The 17,339-nt window shown below is 52.8% G+C and overlaps 1 protein-coding gene across 1 annotated transcript in view; it reads left to right on the top strand.

Annotated features, from left to right (window-relative positions):
* The window catches only part of CHD6 (chromodomain helicase DNA binding protein 6), an 83,570-nt gene extending 67,502 nt beyond the window's left edge, over positions 1 to 16,068 (top strand). Inside the window, 8 exon segments of the mRNA XM_056507138.1 lie at positions 1,453 to 1,661; positions 2,767 to 4,320; positions 4,928 to 5,076; positions 5,359 to 5,565; positions 6,133 to 6,579; positions 7,213 to 7,401; positions 9,402 to 9,521; positions 12,589 to 16,068. Of these exon segments, the coding sequence (XP_056363113.1) occupies positions 1,453 to 1,661; positions 2,767 to 4,320; positions 4,928 to 5,076; positions 5,359 to 5,565; positions 6,133 to 6,579; positions 7,213 to 7,401; positions 9,402 to 9,521; positions 12,589 to 13,455 (3,742 nt within the window). The 3' untranslated portion in view covers positions 13,456 to 16,068.
* Positions 16,069 to 17,339: the final 1,271 nt, after the last annotated feature.

The following is a 17,339-nucleotide window of genomic DNA, read 5'->3' as shown; positions in this document are numbered from 1 at the left end:
ATCTGGTTGCATTGTGCTCCCATTTCACTTGTGTCCTAGTAAGTGGGAGAGGGTTGGGACTGTCCCAGCACCATGGTTGCTCTTTGCAGCCATTGGGAGGGTGTGCACAGGCTGATGCTGCTGCCATGTCTGCCAGTCTCCCATGCCACCCTGGTGCTGGGGCTCTCTGTGGTCACCAGCCCTGTGTGGTTTTGCCTCCTGTGAACCTGTCCCTGCAGCATGGTATGTGTGCTGCCTTGGGCTCTGTTCTTGGCCTCCTTGTGCAGAAGCTGCTCTAGTCCACCTTCCCTTTCCTCTTTTTCTGGACTTCTTCCAGTCATACCACCCTTTCTTCGAGGTGGAGGCATCAATGGTAGTGCTGTGGACATCACAACAGCTGGTATCTCCTGCTCCTTAATTCTCTAGGCTTTTTCTAGGGGAGATTGCCTTACAGAAGTTTTCCACTAGCCTTTAATTTGAGGCTTCCTGACAAATTCATTGAACTCACGGATTTGGATCATTAATATATTAATTAACTTTCTTCTTGTTCTCATTTTTCAAATGAAACATGACTGCAGCCCATGGGTGGCAGTGCTGGCCCAGGTGTATTTTGGGCAGTTGGAGAGTGCTGTGGGTGTTGTCACCCTGTCTACTTTCCTTTGGCATGTCTCAGCTGCTTGCTGGTGCTTGCTCAGAGCTACAGAGCAGAGGCTGAGATGTGACTGGAAGCTTTCTTTAGGCCTCAGTGCTCTCCTTTTTCTGCCCTTGCCCTGCTGTGTGCACCCTGTTCTCTGGGCTGTTTCTCTGCCTGGTGCTGTATTTGCCCAGGACACTTCACCATCTCTGTCCTTTGAGTGGTCCCCACAAAGTGAAAGCTCACAAGGTCCAAGCCACCATGAAAGTTGTGTTCTAAGAGTGCTGTAGCTGAACTCCTCCATCACCACTGCCACTCTCCTCTGAGAGAGGTGGGGAGGGGGTGACACCCAGGAGTCCACAGGAGTCAGTAAGGTGGGTTGTGTTTGTTACTGGGACCCTTACAGCAGCAAGCCCCAATCTCAGTTTCCCTCTGAAAGAGGCTGGATGAAAACTGTATCTGCATATCTTTCTTTGAAATTCCTGGTACAGAGAGATGACCTTTCCATGGAAGTGAAACAGCTTGATGTGGCAGGGATGGAGTAGGTGGGATAGGTTTGTGCTTCCACAGAAGCTGCTGGAGCCTGCACCCTGTTGGCAGTACAGCCCAGAGCTGCACTCAGGGGTTTATGTTTTTCAGCAATGAGTTGAAAGCTGGAGGGCCCATGCACCAAAGGGCAGAACTTGGGCTGTGGTGTCCCCAGTGCTCCCCCTGGACTCCTCCCTCAGAACTGTTGGTCAGGAGCTAGACTGTACTCTCTGAGCCTCTCTGCCTGGTGCTTTGCCTGCTCTGGGCCCAGAGCATGTCTCAGTGGTGCTCCTGTCTCCTCCTTGCTCCAGGTGGACCAGGAGGGAACAGGCAGACTTCTATCGCACTGTCTCCTCCTTTGGGGTTATCTATGACCAAGAGAAAAAAATCTTTGACTGGGCCCAGTTCCGAGCCATCTCTCGACTGGAGAAGAAGACTGATGAGAGCCTGGAGAAGTACTTCTACAGCTTTGTGGCCATGTGCAAGAATGTCTGTGGTCTCCCTTTGTGGAAAGAGGATGGTGAGTGGAAATTGCATGACCTATGGAGGGGTAATGATAGGTCTATGTAGAAGGGCTCCCACTGCTCTGGTGGAGCAGGAGAGCAAGGGAGGAGCTCCAGAGACAATCAGAAGCAGTGAGATGTCAGGCAGGCTGTGGGCTTGCAGCAGTCACTCATTTCTGGCTGCCATGTCCCCACCATGTAGTGCTTCCCTGGCACAGTGGGAGGGTAGAGCAGCCCCGTGGACTCCTGCCCCTGCTCTCACAAAATTCTCAGAGTTCTCACAGGAAATCACAACCAGTTTTATCCAAGATGGCAACCTCTGTATGTGAGAGACAAGTAGAGCTCACATAAAGCACAGCTCCACGCTGGAGGTGGGGGTTGTTTGGGTGAGCTCTATTGCTGCTCTCCAAGCATCCCTCTGGTGCCATTGGGCAGAGTCCACTCCATCTATGCCTGTGCTGGCTGTGGAGCTCTGTGTCATGGTAAATGGAGCCTGGATCCAATGCAGGAGGCTCAGGAAGCCTGGCCAACACACAGGGCATCCATTTCATTTGAGTTCTCTGCAGAGGCCCTGCATTGGCACCATGACGGATGAAAAGCTCCTTGGAGGAGCTTTGGAGGCTATTTAGGCACAAAGTGATTTGTTTCCAACAGCAGCAGTAAACATTTTGCCTTAGAGCTGTCATGGAGTCTGGTCTCAGGCACAGTTCTTTGTGTGTGTGTGTTGTGCCTTAGGTAGGTGTTCCTCATCAGAAGAGCTGCACGAGCTGCCCTTCCCTGACAACGGGCTGAAGGGCTACCAGAGGCTCACAGTGCAGGTCCAGGCAGCTCCAGCACTGCTGCTGCTGATGGAGCAGAGCTCAGAGAAACTCTGAAATCCTCTGCAGCCAGTGCTGCTCTTGATCCAGCTGCTCATGTCGGGGGTTTTATTCCCTGTGTCCATTTGGTGGGATGTGACTGGAATGTACTGGGACTGCAGAAAGAGGCCTCAGCAGTGGCTGCAAGCGCTGGTGCCACCTCACCTTCCGTACGAGCAAGGGTTAAAACTCCTCTTGCTTGCCACTGCCTCTGAGGAACTCTGCCAACCCCAGTAACGTGTCCTTGGCTGTGCTGTCCCTGTAGGTGCCCCAGACCCCGACATCTACGTGGAGCCCATCACGGAGGAGCGCGCTGCCAGGACCCTGTACCGCATCGAGCTGCTGCGCAAGGTGCGCGAGCAGGTGCTCAAGTGCCCCCAGCTGCAGGAGCGGCTGCAGCTGTGCCGGCCCAGCCTCTACCTGCCCGTCTGGTGGGAGTGTGGCAAGCACGACCGGGACCTGCTGATCGGCACCGCCAAGCACGGCCTCAACCGCACTGACTACTACATCATGAACGACCCCCAGCTGTCTTTTCTAGATGCCTACAGAAACTATGCCCAGCACAAAAGAGCGGGGTTCCCAGGCCCAGAAACCCTGTGCTGCCTTTACCAGTCTAACTCCAAGCTCTACGGTTCCCCCGTGTACAGCCAGATGGAGCAGGGCTGCGAAACCCTGGAGAGCGAAGCCGAGGGTCACATGAAGCTGGACGGCGTGGACAGCACCATGTCCCAGGCCGGGGGCAGCCCGCTGGATGCCAACTGCGAGACGTTCATGTCAGAAGTGCGGGACATCATCTCCAGCAGCTACGACGAGAGCTCGCTGCCCGACTCCCTGGTGTGCATGATGTACGACGACAAGGCCTGTCCCAGCGAGCAGAGCTCGCTCCCCAGGGACAGCCCCGGCTGCACCGACCTCGGAAGCAGCATGGCCAAACTCTCCGAGGGCAAGCTGGACGGGGAGGAGGATCCATCCAGCTGTGATGCAGATGGCTTGAGAGAGGCTCCCTTCCTGGAGGGTTTGCAGGTGGGCTCTGACCGAGTGGACACTCAGAATGAGGAAGCTGAGCCTTCACCTCCTACTCCCAAGAGCAATCCTTCGCAGAGTGCTCCAGTCAAGCTCGGCAAAGCCTTGGAACAGAAAGAAGCACTTGCCAGCCCAGCTGCAGGGCTGCCCGAGCATGGAACCATGGAAAGAGTCCTAGGTGTGGGGCTCTACAGTCCCAGTCTCCATAACTATGAGCTAAAGGTTCCTCCTGAGCAGAGGTTCATCAGTCTACTGCAGGAGAAAGGGTTGGAGGCAAAGCTGGGGCCAAGTCAGAGCCATAGCGAGGAAGATGAGGAGGAAGAAGAGGATGATGATAACTCTGAGGCTGCTGCAGATGCCATGGAAGGCTTGAATGGTTCCAGGACCAGGGCTGATTGCGACCCCGAGGCTCATGAACTGGGGGGTGAGGAGCAGAGCTCTGGTCTCCCCACACCTGAGGACACTTGCCCAGAAGATGTAAATGGCGAGAGGGAGTCCCTGGGGCTGGGGGAGCCCAGGGCAGAGGGCAGGGAAGACTGTGGCTTGAATGAGGAGAGCACCCAGCAGCTCTCACCGGGCCAGGCTCAGAGCCAGCCCTTCAGCCTGCCCACACCTCTGCCTCAGGGGGAACCTCGGGGGGAAGAGCCCCCCTGTGTCAGGGGGGAGCCCTTGGGTCGAGATGCTGAGGGGCAGACAGGCTGCACAGAGGCCCCACACCCTGAGCCTCAGGGCATAAAGCAAGAAGAGTGTGAGAACAGAGATGACGGGGAGAAAGCCAGCAGCAACCAGAGCCAAGGTACGGTCCTGAGAGCTCCCTCAGGTTGACAGTCACCTCTAGCTATGGTGGGAGGGACCTGCTGTCCTCCCTGCAGAGCCAAACCTTGGGACTGGCCAGCCTGTGGAGTGGCCTCCCATCTGTAGGAGCTGAGGTCCCTTTAGCTGCTGCAGCTGTGGGCAAAAGGTGTTGGGGGCTGCATTTGCAGCACTCTTTCTCTGAGAGAGTTCTTTTTCAGAACCCTCTACCCTGAGCCCCAGCAGCCCTTTGGCTAAGAGCATGCCATGGAATGCAGGATGCCCTCCCTGTTCTGGCACAGGGCACTGCCTGTTGAGCAGCTCCCTTTGGAAATGCATGTGCCCTTCTTCTCAGCCACCTAGAAATGGTCAGGGATGGGGGGCTACTGCAATTCAAACCCCCCAAACTCAGCTCAGGAGAGTGATGGCCCTTCTTGAGCCGTTTGGGCAGCCTGCTGTGATCCAGGTCTGCTGCTTCTCTTGGGGACTGTTTGGGACCTTTGTGGAGCCAGCTGGGCATTGGGGTGGGAATGTGTGAGGAGATGCTCCCCACCTCTGGATGGGGAGAAAGGCAGGGTGATGGTGGGCTCTATTCTCCCTTGCTTTTTTAGATGGTCCAGAGAAGTACTTGGAAGAAGAGAACAAGAGTTCTGCTTCTGTCCTGCCTGGGGAAATTGATGATCTTCACGATGCCCGGGCACCAACCATTGCCCAGCTGCTGCAGGAGAAGACACTTTACTCCTTCTCTGAGTGGCCTAAGGTGAGGTTAAAATGAACAGTTTGTATCAAAGTGTTCCTGGGTAGCTCTGGCCAGCAGTGGCTCACACAGCTCCAGCTCTGCCTCCTGCTCCTCTGCACACCCCATTGGATGTTCTGGCCGAGGTGTTCTTCCTAAGCACCTGTGCTGTGGAGACGCTTGCCCCCAAAGCAGTTCCCTGCTGAGCTGAGATCACCTGGCCTGGGCTTGACTTCAAGCCTGAGCTGTCATATATGGGTCAGCCAATTCCAATTTTAGCTTGCCACCATGCAATTCTGTTTGCAGGACCGTGTGATCATCAACCGCATTGACAACATCTGCCACGCCATCCTGAAGGGCAAGTGGCCTTCCTCCAGCCAGCAGTTTGAGTCCCAGAGCCTGCTGACAGCCCCAGCCATGGGCAGCAGCACTGGCAGCAGGAGCAGCTTCACCGAGTCAGAAGCCCCCGAGCCCAGCTTCAGCAACGGGGTCTTAATGTCACGGGTACAAAAGGTGAGCGGGGCCCTCAGGCAGTGACAGGCTCTGGACTCTGGGGTGGGAGAGCCCAGAAGTACTCAGGAGCTTCTCAGGTGGGGCCCCTGGGTGCCAATTGGGGTGTGTAACACACGGCCTAAGCCACTTGGTCCCCTAGGGATAGCTCCTGGGGAGTGCCCTGTGCTCTCAGGGCCTGCTGCCCTCCCTGGAAGGCAGCTGCTGTTGGCAGCTCCAGACATCCTGGTATCCCAAAGGAAGGGGTGCAAGGAGCACTGCCCTGTCAAGTCCTCAGCTCCCAAGTCCCAGTGCCCCAGTCCCCAGCAGTCACTTGGACAGGAGCTGGTGGCCTGGAGCCCCAGCAGCTGGCAGAGCAGCCATGGTTATAACACTTGGGGTATCTGAGTGTGTGCGAGGGTGCTCCTGCACCATCCTCACACATGGGAGAAGATGCCATATGCCCAGGGAAGGGACATCCCTCAGGGCTTCTTCAGGGGCAGAGATGACCATTAGCTCAGTGCTGGTGTGAGGAGCTGTTCCCTAGGCAGGGAGGAGCAGCCATAACCTCTGTGGCTTTGGTACACACAGGAAGGTTTCCTGAGCCCTGCCTTTGCAAAAGACGAGCGGAAGCACAGGAGACCCTATGAGTTGGAGATGGACAGAGATGCCAAGCAGAGGAGCCTGGAGCAGCTGGCAGCAGCCCATGTCCATCCCCCCATCGTGCTGAACGGCTGGCGTGAGGCAGCAGTGGACTTGTCCAGAGCCTCTGATGGGTCCCCAGGGAACTCCTCTCCTTTCCCCCTGAACACAAACATGCCCAAACTGGGGACTGTGAATGCCCTCCAGAGCTCCCTGGGCATGGACTTGTCTGGCATCCTACAGGCAGGGTTAATCCATCCTGTCACTGGACAGATTGTAAATGGCAGCCTCCGAAGAGACGATGCTGCCATGAGGAGGAGACGGGGCAGGAGGAAAAATGTCGAAGGGATGGACCTCATCTTCTTGAAGGAGAGGCCTCTTCCAAACAGGCTGCAGGTGGGTTGATGCTCCCCCCTTTCACATGGACCCAGTGGAGTCAGCATAGTTTGTTTCATGACCCAGCTCTTCCCTCCAAGCTCTGCTGCCCATGCCACTGTGCAGCTTCCTCCAGGACAGCTTTGTTTGTGCAGGACCAGGCAGGAGCAGATACTGCAGGGAAGAAGGGAAGTTATCCCTCTAGTATACAGCACTCTGGAGTGTTTGAATCCTTGTAAGCATTATCAAAAGCAGCTGTCCCACCTCAGGGAATGTTAAGGTTTAGAGAAGATGAGGAAGAAAAGATCCTACTGTATCCTTTCTCCTTCTGTCTTGGAGTCCACTCAAAGAATAGAGCAATACCAGTTCCCCTAGACCACTTTTAGGAGTGATCTGAGGGGAAGTTGGTCTTCCTGGTGAACAGTGTTTCCTTGTGAGTTCAGAAGCATCTCCCAGCTCTCTCTGCACTCCCTACCACCAGTGCTGGGGATAGAGTGGAAATGTAATGTGGTGGTGGGTGGTGATTTAAGGAAGAGGCCCTGGGAGTACTTGGATGAGTCTGTGATGGGAGCAGATGAGCTGCTTTGGGAGCTGCGCTTCTCGGGGTGCACTCATGCTGCTGATGGGCTCTCCCTGCTCCTCCTTCCACAGCAGGATGTTCAGGAAGACCAGCCACAGCCCCCTCAGAACAGTCCCCTCCCTGAAGGGCCAGTTGCTGCTACCTCAACTCCACAGCCAGTCCCAGCTGCAGGCAGCCAAGAGAAGGCTGTCCCGAACAAGAGTCTGCTTGACTGGCTCCGGCAGCAGTCTGACTACACACTCGATGTTCCCAGCTTTGGCACAGTAAGGGTGGCCTTCAGTGGCACTTGTGTGTGTCTGTGTGTGTGTGTGTGTGTGGTGTGTGTGTGTGTGTGGTGTGTGTGTGTGTGCCTGCCTTGTGTGTGTGTTTGTATGTGTGTTTGTGTGTGTGTGTGTGCCTGCCTTGTGTGTGTGTGCCTGCCTTGTGTGTGTGTCTGTGTGTGTGTGTGTGTGTGTGTGTGTGTGTGTGCCTGCCTTGTGTGTGTGTCTGTGTGTGTGTGTGTGTGTGTGTGGTGTGTGTGTGTGTGCCTGCCTTGTGTGTTGCCCTTTGTGGCAGGTTTTTTCTTGTAACATGGTTTCTGGTGTTTGTTGGGGCTGTTCAGGGTTTCATGACATGTTTAAGAGGTGAGCACTCTTCTCCTGTACAGCAACAAAAAGCACTTGCTGCTGGAGAACTCCTTTCCCCCAGAATAAATATGCCCAGACAGGGACTGTCAGTACCCTCAGGGCTCCCTGGGTGTGTACCTGTCTGGCATCCTCCAGGAGCTGAGCCCTGTTGCCCAAGGTTGGTTTTCCAGCTACAGTGCATCCATCTGCCCAATGCACAATGTCTTCCAGAAGTGCTAGGGATGGGTGGGGACAGAAATGAGAAAATGGTTTTAAGGTGCTCAAGGTCTGTCTATATTGTTCTTTTTCACCTGGGGTCATTTTAGGCAGTGCTATTGTTCTAAGTAAAGGTCCCAGGCAAGAGGAAACCTGCTCTCTTTAAGAGCCAGACCAAAGAGGCTGTGTTGGAGGCTGACAGGCTGTGACCATGTGGCTGTGGATGCTCTCAAAAAGCAGTAGCTCAGAGTGAGGTGCACAGTCTGATTCCTCCTGCTGTCTCATAAACCTCCACCTCTTGGTTTCACAGGTTGGTTTGCTACAGATTTCAGCTTATTTAGCCTGTTAGACTAAGTGGTAGCCAGAGCACAGGCCATGAAACAGAGCAGGAAGAAATGTGGTGGTAAAACAGAAAAGACTGTATCTTGGTCCTGGAGGATGTGCCCGAAACAGGGATTTCCTGGAGCTTGGAGTACAAGCAAGGCATTAGTATTTTGAAGCTTACTGGAGATGAGGGGTGTGGAGCCCAGCATTTGCTCAGCAGGTTGGCCTTTGCTTTTCAAAGTCCAGTGACACATCCAGCTGTGCCCAGCTGTGCCCAGGGCCAGACTCACAGGAGCGAGCTGTGCCCAGGAGCCTTCCCACTCCTTCCCAGCACCCTTGCCTTCCAGGGAGGTACTGGAGCTTACCCAGTCTGACCATGCCTCTGGTGAAGCTCTTGCTCCCAGCAAGCCCCCAGAGCCCCAGGCCAGCCCTGCACTATCCTGGGTAGGATAGATTGAGAGAGGCTTTGGGGTACTGCACTAGCTCAGTCCAGAGGATGAACTGCATTCAGGGTCTTTTTCTGACTCTCAGGAACCCCTGCTGTCCAAGTTGTTCATCATAATGCTCCATCCCTGCAGGCACATCGACAGTGGGACTTGGTGCATGCAGTGGGTGTGCAATGACTCGGCTCTAACTCGGTAGGTTGCAGTTCAGAGGGCTCTGATCCCAAAGAAACATGGTGCAGTATCTCTGTGCTGAAAACAGCTAAAAGAGGAAGGAAACACAGCACAGCTGAGCTGGTGAGAAGCAGGTGGCTGTATGAGAGTGACACAAGTGGCACACACAGACCTTTCTTTACTGGCTGTATGCAGGGTCCTGTTTACAGATGCATGTACAGGAACCTGCAGCATCAGGAGTGAAAGGGAATTAGAAAGGGCTAGAGCACTCTTAGTGAAGTATACTGGAGACCCCTTTATATCTACAAAAAGCAGTTTTACTCATTTGAGAGCTGGTCCTGTGGCAGGGACCAGTTTGTGCTGCTGGTGCTCTCCTGCCCCAGCCTGCAGGGATTCCCTGTCCCTTGGGAGCCCATCCATGCTGCTCTCCTGCAGGGCTTGTAGCCAGCCAGGCTCATTTAGCCATCTAGTGTCATTAACATTGTCTTGTTTGCACTCCAGAGTTTTTCAGACAAGCCCAAGCAGAGGAGGCAGCGCTGCAAGGACCCCAACAAGCTGGACATTAGCTGTCTGACGGGAGAGGAGCGGGTGCCGGTGGTACATAAGGGTACCGGGCGGCGGGTAAGCAAAGGCTGTTTGTGCTCTGCCCTCAGAGCCCCAGTGCCCAGCACACCTGCAGCTCACCTCTGGGGAGATTAATCCAGAGAAGCCTGTGGATGGGACAAGCATCTGGAGTAGGTCTCTAATCTACATTATCCTGTGACACGTGTGTGCCCGGGATCATGCAGACTGTGAAATAAGTGACTATGTGAAGTAAGGGATGTGGGAGTGTCATCCCTTGCCAGGGGGTACAGACCCCTCAGTGGCAATGGGATTAATTAAATGGCTTTAAAGCCACCCTCAGCACAGCCCTGTCATATGCTTCCCATCCTGGGTTTGAACTCCCCTTGAGTTCATTGCAGTATGCCACAAATTATAACACTGCCATGCAAATACCATTGGTTTGTTCCTCCTTATGAGGTACAGGCCAGAGCACACCAGTACCCATCCCTCTGCTGGGCTTGTAGAAAGTCAAGGGTTAGAAGGGCTTTTTCTTGCTTTCTGAGCAAGGAGCTTGGATTTAGTTGTCTGCAGTTTAATCTCCAGGGCACTGATGTTCACTTCTCTGAAATAAGAAGGGGTGTTTGAGAGTACTTTGCACCAAAATTCAGTTCTTAAGCACACCCAGGACTGTACAAGGTCAGAAAGTGATGTGACATTAATCACATCTAAAAGCAAAATGAAAGAGTGAGGCACTAAGATTGTTTCAGACACATCTGTGTTCCCCTTTGTTGCCCCCATGCTGGCCTTTCCTGGGTGAGTTGGGGACTTTGACATATTTTTTTCTAAATACAGCTTTTACAGAAGCTCTGTCCCCATCACTGGTACCTGGGAGGGTGATGGGCTGGGCCACAGAGGCTGAACCTGCCTTTTCTCCCTGACCTGTGTGTCTGGAGGCAGCAGGCACACACCAAATCCTGCAGAAAGGCAAGTGTAGCAAGGCAAGACTCTCCACCCCAGCCAAATTGCAGCCCAAAGCAAGAAGCTAGGGGAAGTGTAATCATATTTTTTGTATTCTTTTACATAACTCTCTCTGCAATAGAGGTCATCCTTCTGTTTTATAGTTAGGGGGAGCCACGGCACCAGCATTGAAGGAATTGCCAAGGTGGCTTGATGCAAACTTGGAGTATGCTGTTGCAGCTGACTGGGCTGACATTGTTAAGCTTTCAGTAAGTTAGAGCTTTTGGAGAAATCTGTATCATATCATCTTTTCTTTTCCCCTCCCCATCCCCACAACCTTTCTCCAGTGAGGGTCTGGGAGCTGCAGGCAGCCCTGGGCTGGGCGAGTGGGAGGGGATGGCTGCAGCCCCGGGGCAGAGCAGGGCTGGGGCTGTGGCCAGGCCACAGAGAGAGGGGCCAGCACCTGGGACTGGGCTCAGCATGCCTGGCTGGAGAGCCCTGGGATGCCTAGGGTAGCAGGGGCAAGAGGAATGCCCTAGGAGCTGGACAGCAGGGTGTGGACAAAGCATTCACATGGGTCAAATTTTCAAAAACACCTCTAGTTGATGCTTTTCCGCAGCTCCTGTGAACTCTGCCTACACAGCCATGGGCCCACCAAAGGCCTGAAGGGTCAGGCACAGGCAGGGAGAGGGGCAGGACAGAGCCTCCTGTGCCACATTCATCCACCCTGTCCATCCAGCAGGCCCTGCCTGGTGTGTGGCAGAGCCTGTGGAGGAGGAGTGCTCTCCCCTTGGGCACACATGGCACTGCCAGATCAGCCTGCCCTGCCCTGCCCCAGGGGCTGGCCTGATCCAGACTTCTCCCTGCAGGCCCTCTCACCTGCTGCCTGGTTTTGGGCTGCAGTGGTTTGTGTGACACCCTTGCAGAGGGCTGGAGGGTGAATCCATTGGCTTAGAGGTTTGTTCTGCTCTCAAATTGGTTTTTCCTCAGCTCTGGAGATTTGGCACGGTCTGTCCCACTGCCCTAGAAACAGCTCCATGTGCAGGCTGGCATCAGGGCCCCATCTGGGCAGCCAGCCCTGGGTGAGCTGACAGCTCTTCCTTCCCCTGCTTTGAGGGAACAGTCTCTGCCACAGGAACCACTGTGTGCTTTGCACTGCCTGGGCACCTCTCCTGTGACCTGCTCCAGTGGCTGCATCCCATGATCATTCCCACCCCATGGACACTGGGCTTTTGGTGAATGCATGCCCATCCTGGCAGGGCAGGGGTGCACAGGGATGGCTGGCTGCTCTGGGTGCTCAGGCCAGAGGAGCTGGGGCTGGCTCTGCCAGAGCCCAGGGGCAGCCATGGCCCCGTGACGCTTCTCCCACGTGCTGGTGGGAGATCTCCCACAAGGTTCTCCCTCCTTGGGCAGATGCCAGGTGCATCTAATTCACATTTCTGCACTACAGGTGTCAAAAGGAAGTACTTTTCCACCCTAAATTTATTATTTGAAATGGTTCAAAGAGTGGTGATATTGAAATCCAAGGGAACCACCAAGGGAAATGTTTAAATGTCTGTGTTGAGGATGCTGAAAAAGGGGGTGTTAAGCTGTGCTGTGGATTCCCCTGCAGTGCTCTGTGTAACCAGATGGTCTCGCCCACTTCTGGCTGCTGGGATTTGGTCCCATGTCTGTTCTGTAAGGAGAATTCTCCCTGGCATCTCCACGAAACTCTGACCAGGAACTCCTCAGACAGCATGCCCACTCTGTGTCATCCCATGAGCTTTGCTGTCCTGCAGAGCTTTGAAAATTTGGCCCTTCCCATCTCAAAGAGGATTGTTTCACCTGTTCCTGAAGGCACAGTTAGAGCTGGGCAGGGAGCTGAGTGGACAGCTGACACCAGACTGCCCTGGTGCTTCTTGGGCTGTGAGCAGCTGGTGCTGAGGGCTGGGGTGAAAAACTGGGTAAAAACATGCTTCCTCCTCCCCTGCCTGAGCTTTGAGATTGCAGGATCCTGCCAGGGCAGAGCAAGGGTGTTCTGCATTTGGCAGCATCCCTTGGGGAAAAGTTGTGTGTACCTCTCAAATTCCATATCATGTAGGCAAATATTTCTGTGCCAGCGCCATCTGGGATGCAGATGTGGCACAGACAAGCAGGTTCCCTTGCTGCAGTAGTGACTGTCGGGTGTTCTCTGTTATCTCATTTTCAGGGCTACCTACCCGAGAACAAATTCAATCGCGTCCTGAGCGAGCCCGTGCTCCGGGACACGGGGCCGCGCCGGAGGGGGAGGCGGCCCCGCACTGACCTCCTGAAAGGCCCTGGTGTCGTAGCAGATTCTTCTTCTGGAATGGGACCATTGTTCATGAACGGACTGATTGCTGGGATGGATCTAGTGGGACTTCAGAACATGAGAAATATGCAAGGGATCCCTCTGACTGGGCTGGTGGGGTTTCCTGCTGGCTTTGCAGCAGTGCCCGCCGGTGAGGATGTGAAGAGCACCCTGAGCATGCTGCCCATGATGCTGCCAGGCATGGCCACCGTGCCCCAGATGTTCGGGGTGGGAGGGCTCCTCAACTCCCCCATGGCCAGCACGTGCAGCGCCACCGCCCCGACGAGCACAGCGAAGGGCGGCGGCGAGGAGAAGCAGGGCGGCCAGGACGGGAGCAAGGAGCCTCTCGCCGAGGAGAAGCCTGGCCCCAGCTCATTTTCTAATCAGACAGAATCCGCAATAACTACCAGTAGTCCTGTAGCTTTTAACCCGTTCCTTATCCCAGGGATGTCTCCTGGACTGATCTATCCCTCCATGTTCCTCTCCCCTGGCATCGGCATGGCGCTGCCCGGCCTCCCGCAGAGCCGGCACTCGGAGGCGGCCGGCCTGGAGAGCCAGAAGAGGAAGAGGAAGAAGGCAAAAGGGGAGCTGGCAAACCCAGAGCCAGAAACTGTCTCACTGCCGGAAAAAGAAGCTGCAAACAGTCAAAACTGTGTGGAGCAAAGCCCGCCAGCAGCAGCAGCAGCAGAGAAGGAGCAGGATGGACCAGCAGAGGAGGAGCGCCAAGCTGCTCGTGATACCGATTAGAACTTTTGTTTCATTGAAAGAAAAACACAAAAAGATTGTGGCTTGTGAGTTTCTTAACCCATAAACTCTTTGTTACTTCCCCTCCCACCCCGCTCCACCTTCATAAACCTGTGTTTCCATGAGTAATATTATCTACCTAATTCCCTGTCAGAAAAAACTGGTGACATACTACATGTTAATAGTTGCAGGGTCTTGCCACTTTATTAGATAAACAGTGTTGTCTAGCTAGTATGGGAGGCACCGAATTCTCATTCTGTTTTTCCAGTCCATCATCCCAGCCCACAATAGCAAATGCAGTACTTGGTCACCCCCTGCAAATTGCTCACTCCTTTGAGAAGAAAAAGCAGCAAAAAAAAACAAGAGCAAAAGAAAAGTGTTTATCTCTTGGTTTAACACACAGTCAAGGGTATTTCTGTCTACAGTGACACTGAAGGAAAAAGCCTGTCTTTGGGCTAAAAGCACAGCTATAGTAAGTGCTAATGTGTATTTTTGATTTAAAGTATTTCCCTATTTTATCATGGTTACTAGAATAGTAGTATAGACAGAAGTATATAACTAATGATTGAAAATGCATATATTCATTTCTTTGAAAGGAAACACATAACTGGTAGTGATATAATTTCTTGATCACCCCCACCTCAAAGGTTTGGAGACAAACTGCAGAGAGTGAAAAAATGGTGTAGACATTCTTTTGTATTTTTTTAAAGCCAACGTTTGGTTTTATGTTATGTGGAGTTTAGTTGCCCTTTCCTTGGTAGTTACAAGAGCTTTCCAGCTTGAGCTGGAAAGGTTTTGCACACTTGCATGACTTTTCTGGGGTTACTGTGTCTGTAGCAACCAGTCCCTTCATCACTCTGCTTGTCTTCAGTTCTCCTCTCTGGCATTAGTTCTCAGCTATGGCATTACAGGTGCTCTAAAGGTATTTTTTTCCAGCTGTGAACAGACCACAGTGATTTTGTTGCTCTGATATGAACACTGAGGCTTTCTGAGTTCTCATGTTTCCCTGTCCCTGCCCCGGGAGCGACGTTGCAGCAAACATGGAGAAGGCTGTAGGCCAGTGCCCTGCCTGGGAGTCCTCTGGGAAGGACTCTTGACACTTTCAGAGCCCGAGTTTCTCACTTTCTAGTGGTGGACTGTAAAGAGATGACTTTGGCTTCTTCCCATTCCGTTTGCTGTTGAACAGTATTTCCAGTCCTTCGAACTATTTCAGCATCTGCATTTCAAATGGATGGGTTCTGATGCTGCCACCTCCCTGCTCCAGCTCTGGGTACTAAGACTCCTCCACAGGCAACTCTTCTGATTTCTCCTTCTCCTCACTCCCTTAATTCTTCTTTCACTTGGGGTTATTCTTACTTGCAGCTCATGGTCTGAGAATTGAATAAAGGCACAGTGGTGCAGTGGTGAGGAAGGGCAGGCTGGGTGGGAGTTGGAGTGTGCTACTCATCAGTTTCACACTTGGTTGTCACAATTTACTGTATTTTTTTACCTTTTTTTTTTTCTTTTGCAGTTTTGCTAATTTATCAGATGGTCCAAATGTTTTGACATAACTATTTCAGTTTGCATTATTTATTTATGACGCTTTTTGTCATTGTCTTTTATACATTTGGGATTATAAATTATGTACATGTTAAAATTAGCATCTCAAAGAAGTCTGTTACCCGTGGTCAAAAAACCAGTTGGTTTATATTTTCACAGAATTTATTCTCAGTTTACTGGATTGGATGATTTTTTTTAAAGTATGTAGCCAATCATAATGCAACCCTCCTCCCCCCCAATAATTGTGTTCTATTTAATAACATTCTTGTAGCATAGATACTGTATCACTATTGACAGATTTCTTAGAAATGCTGCTATCTCTATTTAACTAACATTTTGTTCAGTTTTTGCCTCCAGTGGAAGCAGAAAGGGTTTTTTCAGCTGTTAAATCCAAAATCAATATAATTTATTTATGTAAAAAAAAAAAAAAAAAGTCACGATTGATATATTTTTGAACCTTTTAAGTACTAACTTTGTTTTTATTCAGTGGAAGAACATGTACTTGCCCTAAATCCTTAAAATACAAATGCTATAAAACTTCATATATCTTCAAAGCCTTACTGTGAATGGATACAGAAATCTCTTCCGAGTCTATTTCTTGTTATGGGATGGTTTTTCCAGGGTTACATGCATAAGGAACAGGGTTTAAAGTGAAATTTATTTAATTAGCCAGCATGCTCTATACCTTGTTCTTTCTTAGCAGACATGTATGCTACGTCTCTGGGTGTTTAGGCTTCTCTTTGCTACTTTGTGACCCTTTTGCAACCCGGTATACTCTGTGGATTATTTAGACTGTAAGGCGTTAAGTGGCTGCTTCTTCTTTTCCATCATATCCCAAACAAACGCCAAATTTTCACCGGTTTTCATGGCTATTCACACACATACATCCTTCACCAAATGTGCTAACAAAATAAACTGTCTGTGCTCTTGAACATGGATAAAAAGAAAAAGATTTAAAAGTCAGATTTTTATTTTTTTAATTTAGTGACTAGATGATGCTTATCTTTCAGACTTGGGAGAGCCTTGCTACAGATGTATATAATTTTTTTCAGCAAATATATGTGAATGTTTAATTCACCTGACTCAGTGATAAACGTGGCTTGCCTTTTTCTCAGCATGCACACATTGAGAAGCTGTTGAGGGCAGTGGCTGGTGGCTGCTCTGAGTCACTGTGAGAGGCCAAAGCCCCACACCCCGGGGCAGCTCCTGTCCCACGTGGGCTGCAAGGTGCCAGGAGCAGCCCAGGCTCCAGTTTAAGCACAGAGGATGCCCAGGGGCTCTCTGCTGACCCAGCTTGTCCACAAGGGTGGGTGGAAGTCCAGAGATCCCCACAGTCATCACAACCCCCAGGCTTGGCACAATCCTCCCAGAAGAAGGGCTGGGCTTCTCTCCTTGTGCTTCCTGCAGCTCCAAGTTCTGTGAAATGCTTGTCTGAAATCTCTGTGTAAGGATCTCAGGCTTTAGCAAAGGCCTTCATCAGTGTTTTGTTGGAATGATGTGCAGGAGCAGCTCCATCCTTCCAAAATCCAGAAAAAAAGAGTAAAACCAGTGTTTTCACTGCTCCACCTGCCCGTGTAAGCACCTTGTCCTGGTATTTTGTTGCTGCTTTGGGGAAGAAGAAGAGAAAAGCACGCAGCAGAAAAGACTGGCAAAATGGTAGTGTGAACTATGAATTTCCCGTTCCAGAGCCTCCCTTTAAATTCTGGCTCCGCACGCTGCAGCCTCGCACCCGTAATGCGGGATATTCGCTGGCACGCCTGCAGGAGCAGGGCCAGGGAGGAGCTTGTGCTGGCTCCGGGCTGTCACATCAGTGGTGGCTGCGGTGTCTGTCTCTTCAGACGGTGTGTTACCTGCTGGTGGCAGGGAGTGGATGTGGTGGACGATGGGCCCCGTGGGGACAGCTCGCTCCCTGCTGTGTTTTACAGGGTACAGGCGCCCATCCCCACTGCCGTCCTGCCTGGGTTTTCCTGACAGGACACAAAGTCACATCCTCGCACGGCCGCAGGTACCGGCAGGGGATCCGTGATCTCCGTGCCTCGCCCTCCCTGCAGGGGGATCCTCCGCGACGGCGGCGGGCCCGGAGCCCGGAGCCCTGTCCCGATCCTGCGGGACTCCAGCCCCTTCCAGAGGCGCGGGGGCCGCTCCCTGCCCGCGGGGCGGCCGCCCGGGGAGCTCGGTCCATCGGCGCCGTGGAACCGGCCCCTGGGAGCTCGGAGCCCGACCGGGATGGAGGCGGGAGCGGCTCGGGGTGCGCGGGGCCCGGGGCCGCGGGAGATGCTGCGGCCGCCCACGCGTGTCCCGGGCGTGCGGGACCAGGAAAAGCCGCTCCTGCCGCGGCTCCCGGAGCC

Source organism: Oenanthe melanoleuca, chromosome 20 (genome assembly GCF_029582105.1).
Source record: "Oenanthe melanoleuca isolate GR-GAL-2019-014 chromosome 20, OMel1.0, whole genome shotgun sequence".
NCBI classification, from domain to species: Eukaryota; Metazoa; Chordata; class Aves; order Passeriformes; family Muscicapidae; genus Oenanthe; species Oenanthe melanoleuca.
This window is presented reverse-complemented; position numbering and strand designations above follow the sequence as displayed.